At 39.7% G+C, this 16,197-nt stretch overlaps 1 protein-coding gene across 2 annotated transcripts in view; it reads right to left on the minus strand.

The window, feature by feature from the left end:
* Window positions 1-16,197, minus strand: part of LOC143769521 (solute carrier family 2, facilitated glucose transporter member 3-like) — a 117,010-nt gene that overhangs the window by 4,200 nt on the left and 96,613 nt on the right. For both annotated transcript variants that reach the window (XM_077258152.1, XM_077258151.1), the window contains exons 2-5: window positions 11,266-11,364; window positions 2,720-2,880; window positions 1,562-1,802; window positions 684-846 (exon numbers count right to left, since the gene is read on the minus strand). In XM_077258152.1, coding sequence (XP_077114267.1) covers window positions 684-846; window positions 1,562-1,802; window positions 2,720-2,880; window positions 11,266-11,364 — 664 coding nt within the window. The remainder of the gene's footprint in view (window positions 1-683; window positions 847-1,561; window positions 1,803-2,719; window positions 2,881-11,265; window positions 11,365-16,197) is intronic.

Here is a 16,197-nt window from a genome sequence, read left to right on the forward strand (position 1 = left end):
CCATTATTAGTCCCTCTCCTACCACTACTACGTCTTCTACTAATACTCCATTACTTGTCCCTCTCCTACCACTACATCTTCTTCTACTAATACTCCATTACTAGTCCCTCTCCTACCACTACTACATCTTCTACTAATACTCCATTACTTGTCCCTCTCCTACCACTACATCTTCTTCTACTAATACTCCATTACTAGTCCCTCTCCTACCACTACTACATCTTCTTCTACTAATACTCCATTATTAGTCCCTCTCCTACCACTACTACATCTTCTACTAATACTCCATTACTAGTCCCTCTCCTACCACTACTACATCTTCTTCTACTAATACTCCATTACTAGTCCCTCTCCTACCACTACTACATCTTCTACTAATACTCCATTACTAGTCCCTCTCCTACCACTACTACATCTTCTACTAATACTCCATTACTTGTCCCTCTCCTACCACTACTACATCTTCTTCTACTAATACTCCATTATTAGTCCCTCTCCTACCACTACTACGTCTTCTTTTATTAATGCTCCATTACTAGTCCCTCTCCTACCACTACTGCATCTTCTTCTACTAATACTCCATTATTAGTCCCTCTCCTACCACTACTACGTCTTCTTCAACTAATTCTCCATTACTAGTCCCTCTCCTACTACTACCACCATCATATTCTCCTGACACTCACTGGTCTCAGCTTGTTCATGCTCCTTCTTTACAATCAGTAGATATCGGGGGCTCTCCGGGCAGAACGGCAGCAGCCCGCACTGAAGGACCGACAGGAGAACCGTGATCCCCAGTAAGAGAGGCCATAGGGTGGCCGACCCCAGGATGACTTCCAGCCCGAAAATCTAAAAGAGAGAAAACAAAGACCAATCAGGATGTGAGATACTTAGTAGACAACGCAATCTCATTGATCCATGTCCTATGTTATGGGCACACCTGATATCGGCCAACTTTAGTCCAATGTGTATGGGGGCCTTTAGAGGTGAGATGAGGTCCTGAAGGGTAAATCAGGCTTCTCATAGCCATAAATGTTACGAATAATTGTATAACACAGTTATTCGATTATGGTATGGATGGAGGCCATGCTATTTGAGCACTATATGGCGGTATTTACACACTACAGAATAACAATTAAGAAGTGTATATTGGCCTCCATGGGAAATGCCAGCTGAAATCACAGTACCGCACAGGTCTAACATAACACTTGGCACCCACTGTCATTAAGCTAGGGATGGATTATGGCATGAACCGCGTGGGAGTATTTTCTATGGATGTATTATGAAGATGCCATAACCAGTTGGTTGGAAGCCAACTCTGACTCTGCAACTGATCATCTGATTGAGGGTGCTGCAGAGCTCCATCCATGGTGTTATGGCCATGAAAGGTACTGCAGACTCTCCTTCATTCATTTCTACATGCAGTACCATTCATGGCCACTACAAAATGTGCGGCGCTATTGGCTCTTCAGGTGCACTGTAGCACCTCCAATCACTTGCTCAGACGGGGTCTCTTTAGGATTAGGATATACACCGATCTTATTGCACCCTCAAGCCAACCAACCTGCGCTATCAATATTCCCACTACGATGCCAAGCTGGTTCAGAGTGCCCAGAGCGCCTCGGTAAGCAGTCGGTGCCAGCTCCCCGATATACATAGGTATGAGACCGGTGCAGAATCCAGAAAATACTCCAATGATGAATCTTCCAATAATAAGCATCTCAAAGGACCAAGCAAGCTTCGAGAGAGCCATAAGTGCTCCCCCCACCAAGGCGGCGATATTGACCAACAGCATCGAATTCCTCCTGGTAAAGAGAATGTGATCAGATCAATCGATGGCTTCACAATGAACTGGAGTCAATCATATTATTCTGCATGAACGCAGAGTCGATTGACACCAAAACGTCACAAACCTACTGAAACTGGAGATGTTTTTGTACCAGAGAGTCAGGTCAATTGGCCCCGAAATGCGTTGTCATCTAATAGAACCTTATTGTGTAATTATGACTGAGGATTTCATAATTTGGTCCCGAAGAGCGCTGCAATTAACAGGAACTGGATCGGATTGTGTAATTAGGCCTGAAGAGTGTTTTAATTAGCTTCAGAATGTGTGGCAGTCTAGTAACGTGGCACAGGTCCCGTCTAAAGCCTGGAAAACCGTCCCGAAACGCGCTTCAATCAACTGTGAGTGTTTTATATAAAAAAGTGTTAATTAAAAAGTTATGCAAGTCGCGAATGGGTTATTCCAAAAATGACACGTTATCCCCTATTCATAGGATGAGGGATAACTTACTAATCGCTCAGGGGCCGACTAATTGGGACTGTAGGACCCTGAGAACCGGGTTCTGCTGCTCTTTCCTTCTAGAAGGGAGCTGAGGTGCACATGCTTCATCTCTGCTCCATTCTCTGCCTGTGTGACTGCCAGAAATAGCTGGATGCTGTGCTTTTCTTTTCTCCAGCAGCCCCGTTAACCAAGAATGGAGTGGAGACCAAGCATGCGCACCTCAGCTTATTCGGGTCAGGGTTCCAATGGTCCCGGATGACCAAAGGATCCCCAGCGATCTGCACGTTATCTCATATCTTATCTATTTTTGAAAAAACCCTTTAATAAACTAATTTTCATTCATTTTATTTACACCTTTGCTCGACAAGGCAAGTGATAATAAAAGAATTGTGGCTTGAAATGTACCAACAGTGACAGTGACAGTATCCCCGCTCTCACCTCCCAAATCGGTTGGCAACATATCCAACAGAAAGAGATCCAAACATCCCCCCGACGGAGAAGATAGCCACGGAGAGGGACCACAGTGAGGTGAGCAGGCTCTCCGACATCGGCGTCCGGTATCGATGGATGTACGCGTCATTATAGAAGGCTCTGATGATCTATGAAAAAACAAGAAACCATCCCTTTTTAGAAAGACAGAATGATAAAATCACCTATTTCAGAAAAAAAAAATCATATAATCTCTGTTACATCTTTCTTTTTGTCAACTGCCAGTAGCTCACCTACTATCAACACCATCAACTATCAATGTCTACTTGCTAACGCTTTCGAGTTTTCTATCATTTCTTAGTTTTTCTTGAAAAAACAAGAAAATTAGACTATATAGCATTGGGTCAAGCATGAGAGAAAACAGCCATATACAGTGTCACCTAAAGTATAATTAGATATTGCTGCCATACTGTACAAATAAATAATGACGTAAACAGTACAGCATCCACAATTAATAGTAACATACACCGTGCAATCAAATATATCTCTACACATTTAAAGCTAATATATACTGTGCACACAAAGAAAGTCTTCAGGTACAATACACGTACTATATAATGTGTGCATATAAATAATACTACTATATAGTGCAGATAAATTATACTGTAATATACTGTCTTACTCTTTATATGATGATATATAATTGTGCTACACTGTACAAAATGCAAAGTAGCACATACAGTATTCACGTGTGTATGTTAAAGGTCTCCGTTTCATGTACAAAGTCAGGTCCAGAAAAGTTGTGTCGCTGTGTAAAATGTAAAGAAAACAATAATGCAATGATTTGAAAATCTATTATAGCCATATTTTCTTCAGAACATAGGATAGAGATAAGGAAGGTGAGATAAAGTGATAAAGCAGTTGAACGTCGGTAATTTTTCCATTTTATTTTAAAAAAATAACTCATTTAGAAATTGATGACAGCAACACATCTCAAAGAAGTCAGGGCCGAGATAGTAAAAGGCTGGAAAAGTAAGAGGAATTAAGGAAAAACAGTCGGAGGGTCAATTTATAACTAAGTCACATGACTAGATTAAAAGAGCATGTTAGAGAGGCAGAGTCTCACAGTAGCAAAGATAGTCGGAGATGACCAGTGTGTGAATGACTGTGTCTACAGATTGTGGAACAATTTCAGAAAATATATATATACACGCACACAGTGGTATGAAAAAGTGTTTGCCCCCTTCCTGGTTTCCTTTTTTTTGCATATTCGTCACACTTAAATGTTTCAGCTCGCCCAAAAAATATAAATATTAGATAGAGATAACACAGGTAAACACAAAATGCAGTTACACCTATATGTCTGGCCACTTAACTAACAATATTTTCTATTCCGTTTCTTATAAACATCTTGTCGATCTTATTACAGGCTTTCGATACTGCAGTACAGTCACTATTTTTTCTGCTTGTTTTGATTTTTGTCGTTCCTAAGAAACTAAACTTTTTATGTAACATACACTAGTCACAAAAAGTTAGGGATATTTGGCTTTAGCGTGAAATTTCAAGATGAATCAAAAATGCCCTCCAACCTTTTCAGATGAACTTAATGTGACCTCCTCTAACCTTCTGAATGCACAAGTCCAACTGTTCAATGTCTCAGGACTTTTTGCACAACTTGCTGTTTTCTAACAAGGAGCTTAATGGCAAAATTCACAACAAGTGTTTGATCCATTAATCGGCCAATACAATTTGGCGGTCAATTAGAATTAGTATTAAGCAGTCGTCCACATCACGCTCTTCACATTTTGACATCATGAGACCAAGATGACAGCTAACAATTGATGAACGGTACCTCGTCACTGCGAGGCTTCAAGCAGGATGTTCTCAGGTGGCCACTGAGCTTAGAGGGTCACAGAGTCATCAGCAATACCGAGAGACTGGAAGAGTCACAAAAAGGCACCGAAGTGGACGTCCTATGGCCACATCCCACTCTGATGACCGCTTCATTCTGATGAATGACCTTCGAAACCGGATGATGAATGTCACAACTTCAGGCACATTTAAGAGAGGTGAGAGGCGCCCAAATGTCTCCTCAGACTATTCGAAACTGGCCTCAAAATGAGGACATATATATTAAAGACTGGTCATGTCAAAGGTACAAAAATACATCTTTATTAATCAATAAATATGCATGAACAAGACAGTAATAATGGGAATAAATCCATACATCGATTTAAACAGGCGGGCAGCAGTGCAACCACGAGGCAGCAGAAGGCAATTAGTACAGTGCCTTGCGAAAGTATTCCACTCCCTGTAACTTTTCAACCTTTTCCCACATATCATGCTTCAAACATAAAGATACCAAATGTAAATTTTTGGTGAAGAATCAGCAACAAGTGGAACACAATTGTGAAGTTGAACGAAATTTATTGGTTATTTTAAATTTTTTGGGAAATTCAAAAATTGAAAAGTGGGGCGTGCAATATTATTCGGCCCCTTTACTTTCAGTGCAGCAAACTCACTACAGAAGTTCATTGTGGATCTCTGAATGATCCAATGTTGTCCTAAATGCCTAATGATGATAAATATAATCTACCTGTGTGTAAGCAAGTCTCCGTATAAATTCAACTGCTCTGTGATAGTCTCAGGGTTCTGTTTGAAGCACAGAGAGCATCATGAAGACCAAGGAACACAACAGGCAGGTCCGTGATACTGTTGTGGAGAAGTTTAAAGCCGGATTTGGATACAAAATGATTTCCAAAACTTTAAACATCCAAGGAGCACTGTGCAAGCGATCATATTGAAATGGAAGGAGTATCTTACCACTGCAAATCTACCAAGACCCGGCCGTCCCTCTAAACTTTCATCTCAAACAAGGAGAAGACTGATCAGAGATGCAGCCAAGAGGCCCATGATCACTCTGGATGAACTGCAGAGATCTACAGCTGAGGTGGGACAGTCTGTCCATAGGACAACAATCAGTCGTACACTGCACAAATCTGGCCTTTATGGAAGAGTGGCAAGAAGAAAGCCATTTCTCAAAGATATCCATAAAAAGTGTTGTTTAAAGTTCTCAACAAGCCACCTGGGAGACACACCAAATATGTGGAAGAAGGTGATCTGGTCAGATGAAACCAAATTCGAACATTTTGGCAACAATGCCAAACGATATGTTTGGCGTAAAGGCAACAAAGCTCGTCACCCTGAACACACCATCCCCACTGTCAAACATGGTGGCAGCATCATGGTTTGGGCCTGCTTTTCTTCAGCAGGGACAGGGAAGATGGTTAAAATTGATGGGAAGATGGATGGAGCCAAATACAGGACCATTCTTGAAGCAACCTGTTGGAGTCTGCAAAAGACTTGAGACCGGGATGGAGATTTGTCTTCCAACAAGACAATGATCCCAAACATAAAGCAAAATCTACAACGGAATGGTTCACAAATAAACGTATCCAGGTGTTAGTATGACCAAGTCAAAGTCCAGACCTCAATCCAATCGAGAATCTGTGGAAAGAGCGGAAAACTGCTTTTCACAAACGATCTCCATCAACCTCACTGAGCTCGAGCTGTTTGCTAAGGAAGAATGGGCAAGAATTTCAGTCTCTCGTTGTACAAAACTGATAGAGACATTCCCCAAGAGACTTGTAATCGCAGCAAAAGGTGGCGCAACAAAGTATTAAGTTACAGGGGCCGAATAATATTGCACACCCCACTTTTCAGTTTTTGAATTTCCACAAAAATTTTAAAAAACCAATAAATTTCGTTCAACTTCACAATTGTGTTCCACTTGTTGATTCTTCACCAAAAATTTACATTTGGTATCTTTATGTTTGAAGCATGATATGTGGGAAAAGGTTGATAAGTTCCAGGGAGCCGAATACGTTCATAAGGCACTATATCATAGAATAAGTGGGGAGACCATAGAAACTCGGGTCAAAATTGTTATCATATATATTAATCATTATGAGAAACATACATAATAAGGTTTCCCCGCAAAAAAATTCATTCCTAAACTGGGAAGAGAAATTGTGTCAAACAAAAGAATTTGGCCATTCCAATTCTTTGAATCGTAGCGGATGCAATGTATGAGTATATGAAAAAATGCCAAACAGCTTCATTGTGATATAACGATTATATAATGACGTACAGACAACACGGGCCCAATTTCACCTACATAGACGACCATGCTCCAACTCATTGAGGTCGCATTGAGGGAACGGCTGCTGGAGACTGGGGGTCCTCACATGGAGCCGCTTGCACTTTCTCCACACCTGAAACCCATAGAAATACCCATGCCGTGTAAAGGCTCGTAACTCTGTACCCTAAAACCTCAATGACCTGAGGACCACCCTTCAAGAAGAGTGAGATGCCATGCCTCAGCAGACAAAAGGGCCTAGCTGCACCCTGTGAAAATGGAAAAATGTGCAATAAAAAATGAAAAATAATGTATATGATAAATACATTACATGAGGTATTGGTCGATATTTTGGCCAAAATACATAAGCTGGTGACCCACGTCAAGGGTCCTCATGCTTGCGAGTCCCAACACAAAAATCAGAAATGACAATGATCCAGCACATCGAGGTCGCATAATAAGGGAATGGCTACTGGAGACTGAGGGTCCTCCAGACCAGAATCCCATAGAAAACCCATGCCGTTTAGAGGCTCATAACTGTGTACCCCAGAACCTCAATGACCTGAGGACCGCCCTTCAAGAAGAGTGGGACGCCGTGCCTCAGCAGACAATAGCTCCACTTGTGAGCAGCAGGAGACATCGTTATCAGCTGTGATTGATGCTGAAGGCCACATGACAAGTTATTGAGACAGTGACATGTCTTGTTGGGGTACACCCACCGCTGGTGTTGGCTTTTGACTCAATACATCGTTTGAGATGAGGAAATCACAATTGCTGCTTCTACTTAATGCCCGACTGTCATGATAAAATATCACTGTAGCAGGAACTTTTTTTCCCAGAAGTTTCACCCAAAAGCCGAATATCCGGAACGTTTTGTGAGTCGTGTATTTGATGTGTGGTCTCCTACCGTTGTACAGAACTATGTGCAAAGACTCAGCAGCCCGGGGGCAAAGCAATAAAACCAACGAGTTCATAGCACGTAAGAGAATCTGCACTGATCATGGGGAGAAAACGTCAACTCAGACGATGGTTACAAGCCATCATGTCTAAACCCCGTTCTGGGGAGCGGAATTCCAAGTTACCCTCCATTTGTGATGTATCTCCAAACGTTCATGCTTTTGTCTAGTGTCAGTAGTTTTCCTGTGTTGGTAAATTCCAGGACATTCTGTGATTATCGGTCAGGACTCATCAAGAATCCAAACAAAAATGTAACTGTAACAAGTTGAATCATGAAACCTATTCATTCCACATACAGGCAGCCGGCAGGAAGAGTAGGCAGAAAGATATATGACCGTCAGGTCAGGAAGGGTCACAGGAAGCATACAGCATCAGTATCATGGTGGTTAAATGAGGTGGTACTATAGCAGTAATATTATTGTATATAGATGGCAGTATGTAACTACATGCTTGTACAGTTTTATAGTGGTTATATTCTTGTACATAGGGGCAGTATTATAGTAGTTATATTCTTGTACATAGGAGCAGTATTATAGTAGTTATATTCTTGTACATAGGAGCAGTATTATACTAGTTATATTCTTGTATATAGGGAGCAGTATTATAGTAGTTATATTCTTGTACATAGGAGCAGTATTATAGTAGTTATATTCTTGTACATAGGAGGCATTATTATAGTAGTTATATTCTTGTATATAGGAGCAGTATTATAGTAGTTATATTCTTGTACATAGTGGCAGTATTATAGTAGTTATATTCTTGTACATAGGAGGCATTATTATAGTAGTTATATTCTTGTATATAGGAGCAGTATTATAGTAGTTATATTCTTGTACATAGGGGGCAGTATTATAGTAGTTATATTCCTGTACATAAGAGCAGTATTATAGTAGTTATATTCTTGTACATAGGGGGCAGTATTATAGTAGTTATATTCTTGTACATAGGAGCAGTATTATAGTAGTTATATTCTTGTACATAGGAGCAGTATTATAGTAGTTATATTCTTGTACATAGGAGCAGTATTATAGTAGTTATATTCTTGTACATAGGGGGCAGTATTATAGTAGTTATATTCTTGTACATAGGAGCAGTATTATAGTAGTTATATTCTTGTACATAGTGGCAGTATTATAGTAGTTATATTCTTGTACATAGGAGGCATTATTATAGTAGTTATATTCTTGTACATAGGAGCAGTATTATAGTAGTAATATTCTTGTACATAGTGGAAGTATTGTAGTTATTTTCTTGTACATAGGGGCAGTATTATAGTAGTTATATCCTTGTACATAGGTGCAGTATTATAGTAGTTATATTCTTGTACATAGGGGGCAGTATTATAGTAGTTATATTCTTGTACATAGGAGCAGTATTATAGTAGTTATATTCTTGTACATAGGAGGCATTATTATAGTAGTTATATTCTTGTACATTGGGGGCAGTATTATACTAGTTATATTCTTGTACATAGGAGCAGTATTATAGTAGTTATATTCTTGTACATAGGAGGCATTATTATAGTAGTTATATTCTTGTACATAGGAGCAGTATTATAGTAGTTATATTCTTGTACATAGTGGCAGTATTATAGTAGTTATATTCTTGTACATAGGAGGCATTATTATAGTAGTTATATTCTTGTACATAGGAGCAGTATTATAGTAGTAATATTCTTGTACATAGTGGAAGTATTGTAGTTATTTTCTTGTACATAGGGGCAGTATTATAGTAGTTATATCCTTGTACATAGGTGCAGTATTATAGTAGTTATATTCTTGTACATAGGGGGCAGTATTATAGTAGTTATATTCTTGTACATAGGGGGCAGTATTATAGTAGTTATATTCTTGTACATAGGAGCAGTATTATAGTAGTTATATTCTTGTACATAGGAGCAGTACTATAGTAGTTATTTTCTTGTACATAGGAGCAGTATTATAGTAGTTATATTCTTGTACATAGGGGCAGTATTATAGTAGTTATATTCTTATACATAGGAGCAGTATTATAGTAGTTATATTCTTGTACATAGGAGGCAGTATTATAGTAGTTATATTCTTGTATATAGCGGCAGTATTATAGTAGTTATATTCTTGTACATAGTGGCAGTATTATAGTAGTTATATTCTTGTACATAGGAGGCATTATTATAGTAGTTATATTCTTGTACATAGGAGCAGTATTATAGTAGTAATATTCTTGTACATAGTGGAAGTATTGTAGTTATTTTCTTGTACATAGGGGCAGTATTATAGTAGTTATATCCTTGTACATAGGTGCAGTATTATAGTAGTTATATTCTTGTACATAGGGGGCAGTATTATAGTAGTTATATTCTTGTACATAGGAGCAGTATTATAGTAGTTATATTCTTGTACATAGGGGCAGTATTATAGTAGTTATATTCTTGTACATAGGAGCAGTATTATACTAGTTATATTCTTGTACATAGGAGCAGTATTATAGTAGTTATATTCTTGTACATAGGAGGCATTATTATAGTAGTTATATTCTTGTACATAGGAGCAGTATTATAGTAGTTATATTCTTGTACATAGTGGCAGTATTATAGTAGTTATATTCTTGTACATAGGAGGCATTATTATAGTAGTTATATTCTTGTACATAGGAGCAGTATTATAGTAGTAATATTCTTGTACATAGTGGAAGTATTGTAGTTATTTTCTTGTACATAGGGGCAGTATTATAGTAGTTATATCCTTGTACATAGGTGCAGTATTATAGTAGTTATATTCTTGTACATAGGGGGCAGTATTATAGTAGTTATATTCTTGTACATAGGGGGCAGTATTATAGTAGTTATATTCTTGTACATAGGGAGCAGTATTATAGTAGTTATATTCTTGTACATAGGAGCAGTATTATAGTAGTAATATTCTTGTACATAGTGGAAGTATTGTAGTTATTTTCTTGTACATAGGGGCAGTATTATAGTAGTTATATCCTTGTACATAGGTGCAGTATTATAGTAGTTATATTCTTGTACATAGGAGCAGTATTATAGTAGTTATATTCTTGTACATAGGAGCAGTACTATAGTAGTTATTTTCTTGTACATAGGAGCAGTATTATAGTAGTTATATTCTTGTACATAGGGGGCAGCATTATAGTAGTTATATTCTATAAGTAGTATTTATTTTATCACTATACAATAAGCTACACTATGTAGCAACATTTTATTATTTTGTGATGGTTATATTAGTGTTTTGTAGTCACTTTTCTACTTCAGATTTAATGTTATTCCTCTTGGGGGGTCCCTCATCCTGGGTTGCAGTTCAGAATGGGGTAACATTGAGCACATGAGAAAGCTTCTACAAGAGAATGTGAAATCTTCCCCTTTGATTGCTATTAGAAGGACATTTTGAATGATACATGTTTATCGGATCCTACATGTTGACAGAATCATTATCGTTTCTCCTGGACTTATTCCCTTTACCTCTTCGGGAGCGTTGATGACTCCTGTGTTGTATCCAAACTGCAAGGAACCAATTGCTGCCACAATTACAGCGAAAGCCAGGGAACATGTCAGACCTCCCTGCAGAGAGACAAAGGTCATATATTATATATACTTTACCTATTTTAAAAAGGAAAAATATATTTGTTTTTATTTCTTTTTGCATTTATTTGATCAACTATATTATTTTTATATTCGTTAAAGGGAATCTGTCACAAGATTTATGATACCACATCTGACAGCAGCAAGATGAAGGGGCAGAGACCCTGATTCCAGGAATGTGTCACTTACTGGGCTTGCTGCTGCAGTTTTGATAAAGTCACTGTTTTATCTGCAACATATCTAGCAGTCCTCTGAATGCTGAGCTCTGTATAACCCCACCCACATCACTGATTGGCCACTTTCTGTGTACACTGCGCATAGGCAGAAAGCTGCCAATCTGTGGTGGGGGTGGGGCTATACAGTTCTCATGGCAGCAGGTTTGCTCATTCTTCAGTGATAATAGTCTGCTGACGATACAGTGATTTCTATCAAAACTACAGCAAGCAGCCCAGTAAGTGGCACATAACTGGAATCAGAGTCTCTGTTTCTACATCATGCTGGTCTCAGATTAGGCGGCTTAAACCTAGTGACAGATTCTCTTTAAAAGAGAGGGGTGCGTAAAGGGGTTGCCAGTGGTCAAGCATGCTGACTACCAATTCATTCACACTTTTGGAGGGCAGCGATCATTCATTTGTCATGATGAGATTTCTGACTGTATATGGCTATTACACTGGTCAACCAGCCCCACATAAAGTTCATCATCTATTGACACAGTGTAATACCTTGTTTTCCCTCTAGGGGAGCTGCAGGAACAATAAAACTGATCACCAGCGTCCGATCAATTGACCCAGTATCCAGAATAAGCCGAGTATCTCATAGATTCCTGCTGACACCTCTGACTATGCCCAATACTGTATATAGGACAGGGGGTGATCACTTTAAAGAAGACCTGCCACTTGTCATAAATATGTATTTTCCTACCTGGTGTAAATGTCGCTGTCCTCCTGAATCTAGCATTTTTTTTCCTTTTTTCCCTGCGTCTCTCCGTTCCTGAGATATAGCCCCCTCTTCTCTTTCTGGAATTCTAGCCTTTTTCATCCAAGGGGGCGTGGTACTCAAGAAGACACCCACAGAGAAGGGTTAAAGACCACTCCCACTTGGCTAATAAGACCAGATATATAAACAGATAAAAAAGGGCCATATCTCAGGAACAGAGAACAGTATTATCACGTGAAAAACAGCGCCGGATTCAGGAGAACAGCGACATTTACACCAGGTTAAAAAAAAAACAAACTTTTTATGGCAAATCTTTTTCTAATGTCAGTTTCCAAATAAAGCTATAACCATGATTGGCCGTGTAACCTGCGGTATACTATGCAGCTCCTCTTGTAGCTGTTGTAACCCGCAGGGAATTTCTGGTGCTAAAGAATGAAGATTGTTTTCTATAAAAAACAAACTAAAACTTTTCTGTGCTTCCTTGTCTCTGCCTGTAGGTGGCGCCCCGCATGCATCATTAAATAGGCTTTTGGTTCTCAGATATGATTTCCACATATCATGTTATTAATTAGTGCATTAAGGCGGTGACGAACACAGAATATAAAATCCTGGAGCCACGATCAGGAATCTACAGAACTGTACACAACATATTTAAAGGGATGGGAAATATTTGCATTGATTAAATAAAAGACTTGCTGCAATTAAAGCCTGAATATTTACATGGGACTGCTGATAACCTATTTATGTCCTATTTACCCGAAGCTGAGATATGGGGAGCTGCTTGCAGCACCCTCACGCTGTTTATAGGCCATGATTTTGTTTACCTCCTGGTGTTCGCACTGACGTGTGACTTTATGATTCGGGTGGAATTGCCCTGTAAATTGCCGGTAATTATATGTTCTATGTGATATTATGCAGATGTTATAATTCCTTACTAATGGCCATGACCGGGACTCTAGCTCCCACATTGTATGGGAAGATGAGATAGATGGAGGAGAACGCTTCTCGCTGACAACAGAGGAATTTGCTAACACAAGAATTCATTTGGAACGTTCGTGGTGAAACATGTTTCCCTCACATTTTTACAATATCTTCATTACTTTTTTTCTTCTTTTTACTTTTCCTTTTTAGACTCTATAATTTAGGGGAAAAATACTGCTGTAATCAGTAAACTATCAGCAAGCAGGGTTATTGCTGATCTTTAGTAATGATTGATTCTATCCGCTCAGTCGTATCCGACCCTTGGATACTGTGTAGGCCAGATCTCCCCTTGCTTCCCCATTTTCCACAGCTTCTTCCAACTGTTTGATGCTCATTTCACAGTCATTCTTGATGGTGTCCAACCAATGGGCCTTCAGTCTCCCATGTTTCCATTTACCACTGACCATTACCGTGTCCTTTCTCGTGAATCTACCTTCCTCACATGTCCAGAATAGGTCAGTCCCTGGTTATCTCAACTTCCGGGGAAATCTTTGTTCCTGATCCTCGCTGTCCATGGGATTTGTGGAAGTCTTCTCCAGTTCCACAACTCAAAGACATCAATTTTCCTTCTATCTGCTTTCGTCAGTATACTCGTCTCATGGCCATATGTCCCAAGTAGGGACACAATGGCCGTGATCGGTTTTTGATGGTTATTGAGAAGTCTTTGCACTTCCATATTCAGTCCATGGCTGAACACCCCAGTCCTAAGTGATGCTTGATTTCTGCTGTCGTGCCACCATTATGGTTAATTAAGGACCCAAGAAAAACTAAGCCGTTGAACACTTCTATTTCTTCAATGTTGATCTTTAAGTGGACCTCCTCGTTGGTGGTAGTCAGGATTTTCGTCTTCTTCATGTTGAAGTTAAGTCCCACGTTCTCTCTTTCTATTTTCAGAATCAGTTTCTTCAGATCCTCCCCACTTTCTGCTTACAGGGTTGTATCATCTGCATATCTCAGATTGCTGATGGTTCTTCCATCTATGTTCACAACACTTCAATCATCTAAGTCCAGCTTCTAGAGGTTGATAAGAAAAGGAGAGCTGATGCATCTTTGTCTTGTGCCCTTTTTGATCTTGAACCATTCTGTATCTCCATAGCTGGTTGACTTTGTAACTTCTCCACCATCATAGAGTGACCTAATTAACCTAATCAGATGCGCCGGCACTCCTACCTCACTCAGGGTTAACCACAGCTTGTCATACCGGCAAAAGCCTTGGTATAATCAATGAAGCTCAGATCCTCTTTTGATATTCCCTTGTCTTTTCTATGATGCCCTTGTGGTTTGCGATGTGCTCATGGGTTCCTCTATCCTTAGACAACCCAGCTTGGGCATCAGAAAGTTATGAAGGATGTTGCCCAAGATGCTTTAGGATGACCTTCTGAAGAACCTTAGGGACATGGGGGATCAGGGTTATTGTACTATAGTTGACTTCATCCCTGGCGTCACCTTTCCTCTACAGTGGGATGAACACTGATCTTTTCTGGTCCTTTGGCCAAGTGCAGGTCCTAGAGATCTTCTGGCATTTTGCTGCCAGTGAAGGTCCTGGGAATATTTTAATCAGCTCTGCAGTGTTACCCTGAATGTCAGCTGCTTTTCCTGTTTGCCAGCTGCCTCAGTCTCCAATGTACTTCACTTTCCAAAAGGTTTGGTTCTGGTTCCTCTCGTCCCCCACACTCCTCATGATGGTCAACGCTGAGCATAGGTCCTCCCGTTTCTGATTGATGTCCCGCTGGTGGCTAATTTCACTGCCATACATGTCTTTGATGGTTGCTTGGCATACTAAGAAAGACTTTTTCACTTGTTTCACTACGGCAAATAATTCCTTGTTGTGGCCACTCTTCTAGGCTTCTTCGAGGTTCGTGGGTCTTCTCTTTGAAAGTCGGAATTGAGTCGCCTCCCATCGTGAAACCTTTCCTAATCCTTGGCCGCTCTCCTTCTTACTTTGGTGGACGGTGATTTCCGTTCACTAGTTTGTGCTTTAGTAATACTTCAATACGTTACTGGAATTTATTTTTGATACTTTTATTATTATTGAAATTGCTGCTAATTCTATCAATCGCTTATAAAACAATTCCACAATTCATATTAGCGAGGAGGAGTTTGTTAGGTCCTACACGTTGCAGCCATTTCTCATTCTCATCATCTACATAACTGTCCGGACAGAATGTGGTGTCCGAATTACCTTTATATGGGAAATAGGAGTTTCATGTATTATGTTTTTATATGACAGATCCCTAACTGAGAGAAGAGCAGGAGAATTCCATCCAGGAGAACCATATTGTCCAACTCTTCCATAAAGAAAGATCTCCTGGACTCCTGAAGGAGCCATCCGATTTCCTGATTCCAAACATACTCCCCTCCCGCTGTTCCTACATTTCCCTCCAGGCAGTAGAAGGACTTTGTCTGCAGGAGGTAGGAGCAAGAGGGTGAAAGACTTTATTGGGATCTGTTAATGGGAAGGTTTTGTCTGTCTCTACGTAGGGGGTCCTGGTCTGGGGTCTAAATAAAGGACTTGGTCAACAAAGGGGTCTGAAGGGGGTCATATGTACTATATATGATTACATACTATAGGTAAAGGATATGTCCTGTAAATATGGGAGGGCCAATCTTCCTGATGCCCCTTCCTAAAACGTTGAAAAGTATGCCCCGAATCAAACCGAATTCCTCAGTTTTTGACAGAATTCTGTTGTAAAACTATTTGAAATCTTGCCAGATTTTTAAGTAACTTGCAGATGTGCAAAAAACTTTGCTATTACACTTGCTTTGGACAGTTCCACCTAACTTTTCTAAAGTGAGCGAAAGAGAGCAAGAGGGGACGTGAGTAAGTGCAGCCAAGAAAGTGATCACAATTTACCCCTCACAATTATGGCCGAAATGTACTCCAGTCCATGGTGG

The sequence above is a fragment of the Ranitomeya variabilis genome, chromosome 4 (assembly GCF_051348905.1).
Source record: "Ranitomeya variabilis isolate aRanVar5 chromosome 4, aRanVar5.hap1, whole genome shotgun sequence".
Taxonomy (NCBI): Eukaryota; Metazoa; Chordata; class Amphibia; order Anura; family Dendrobatidae; genus Ranitomeya; species Ranitomeya variabilis.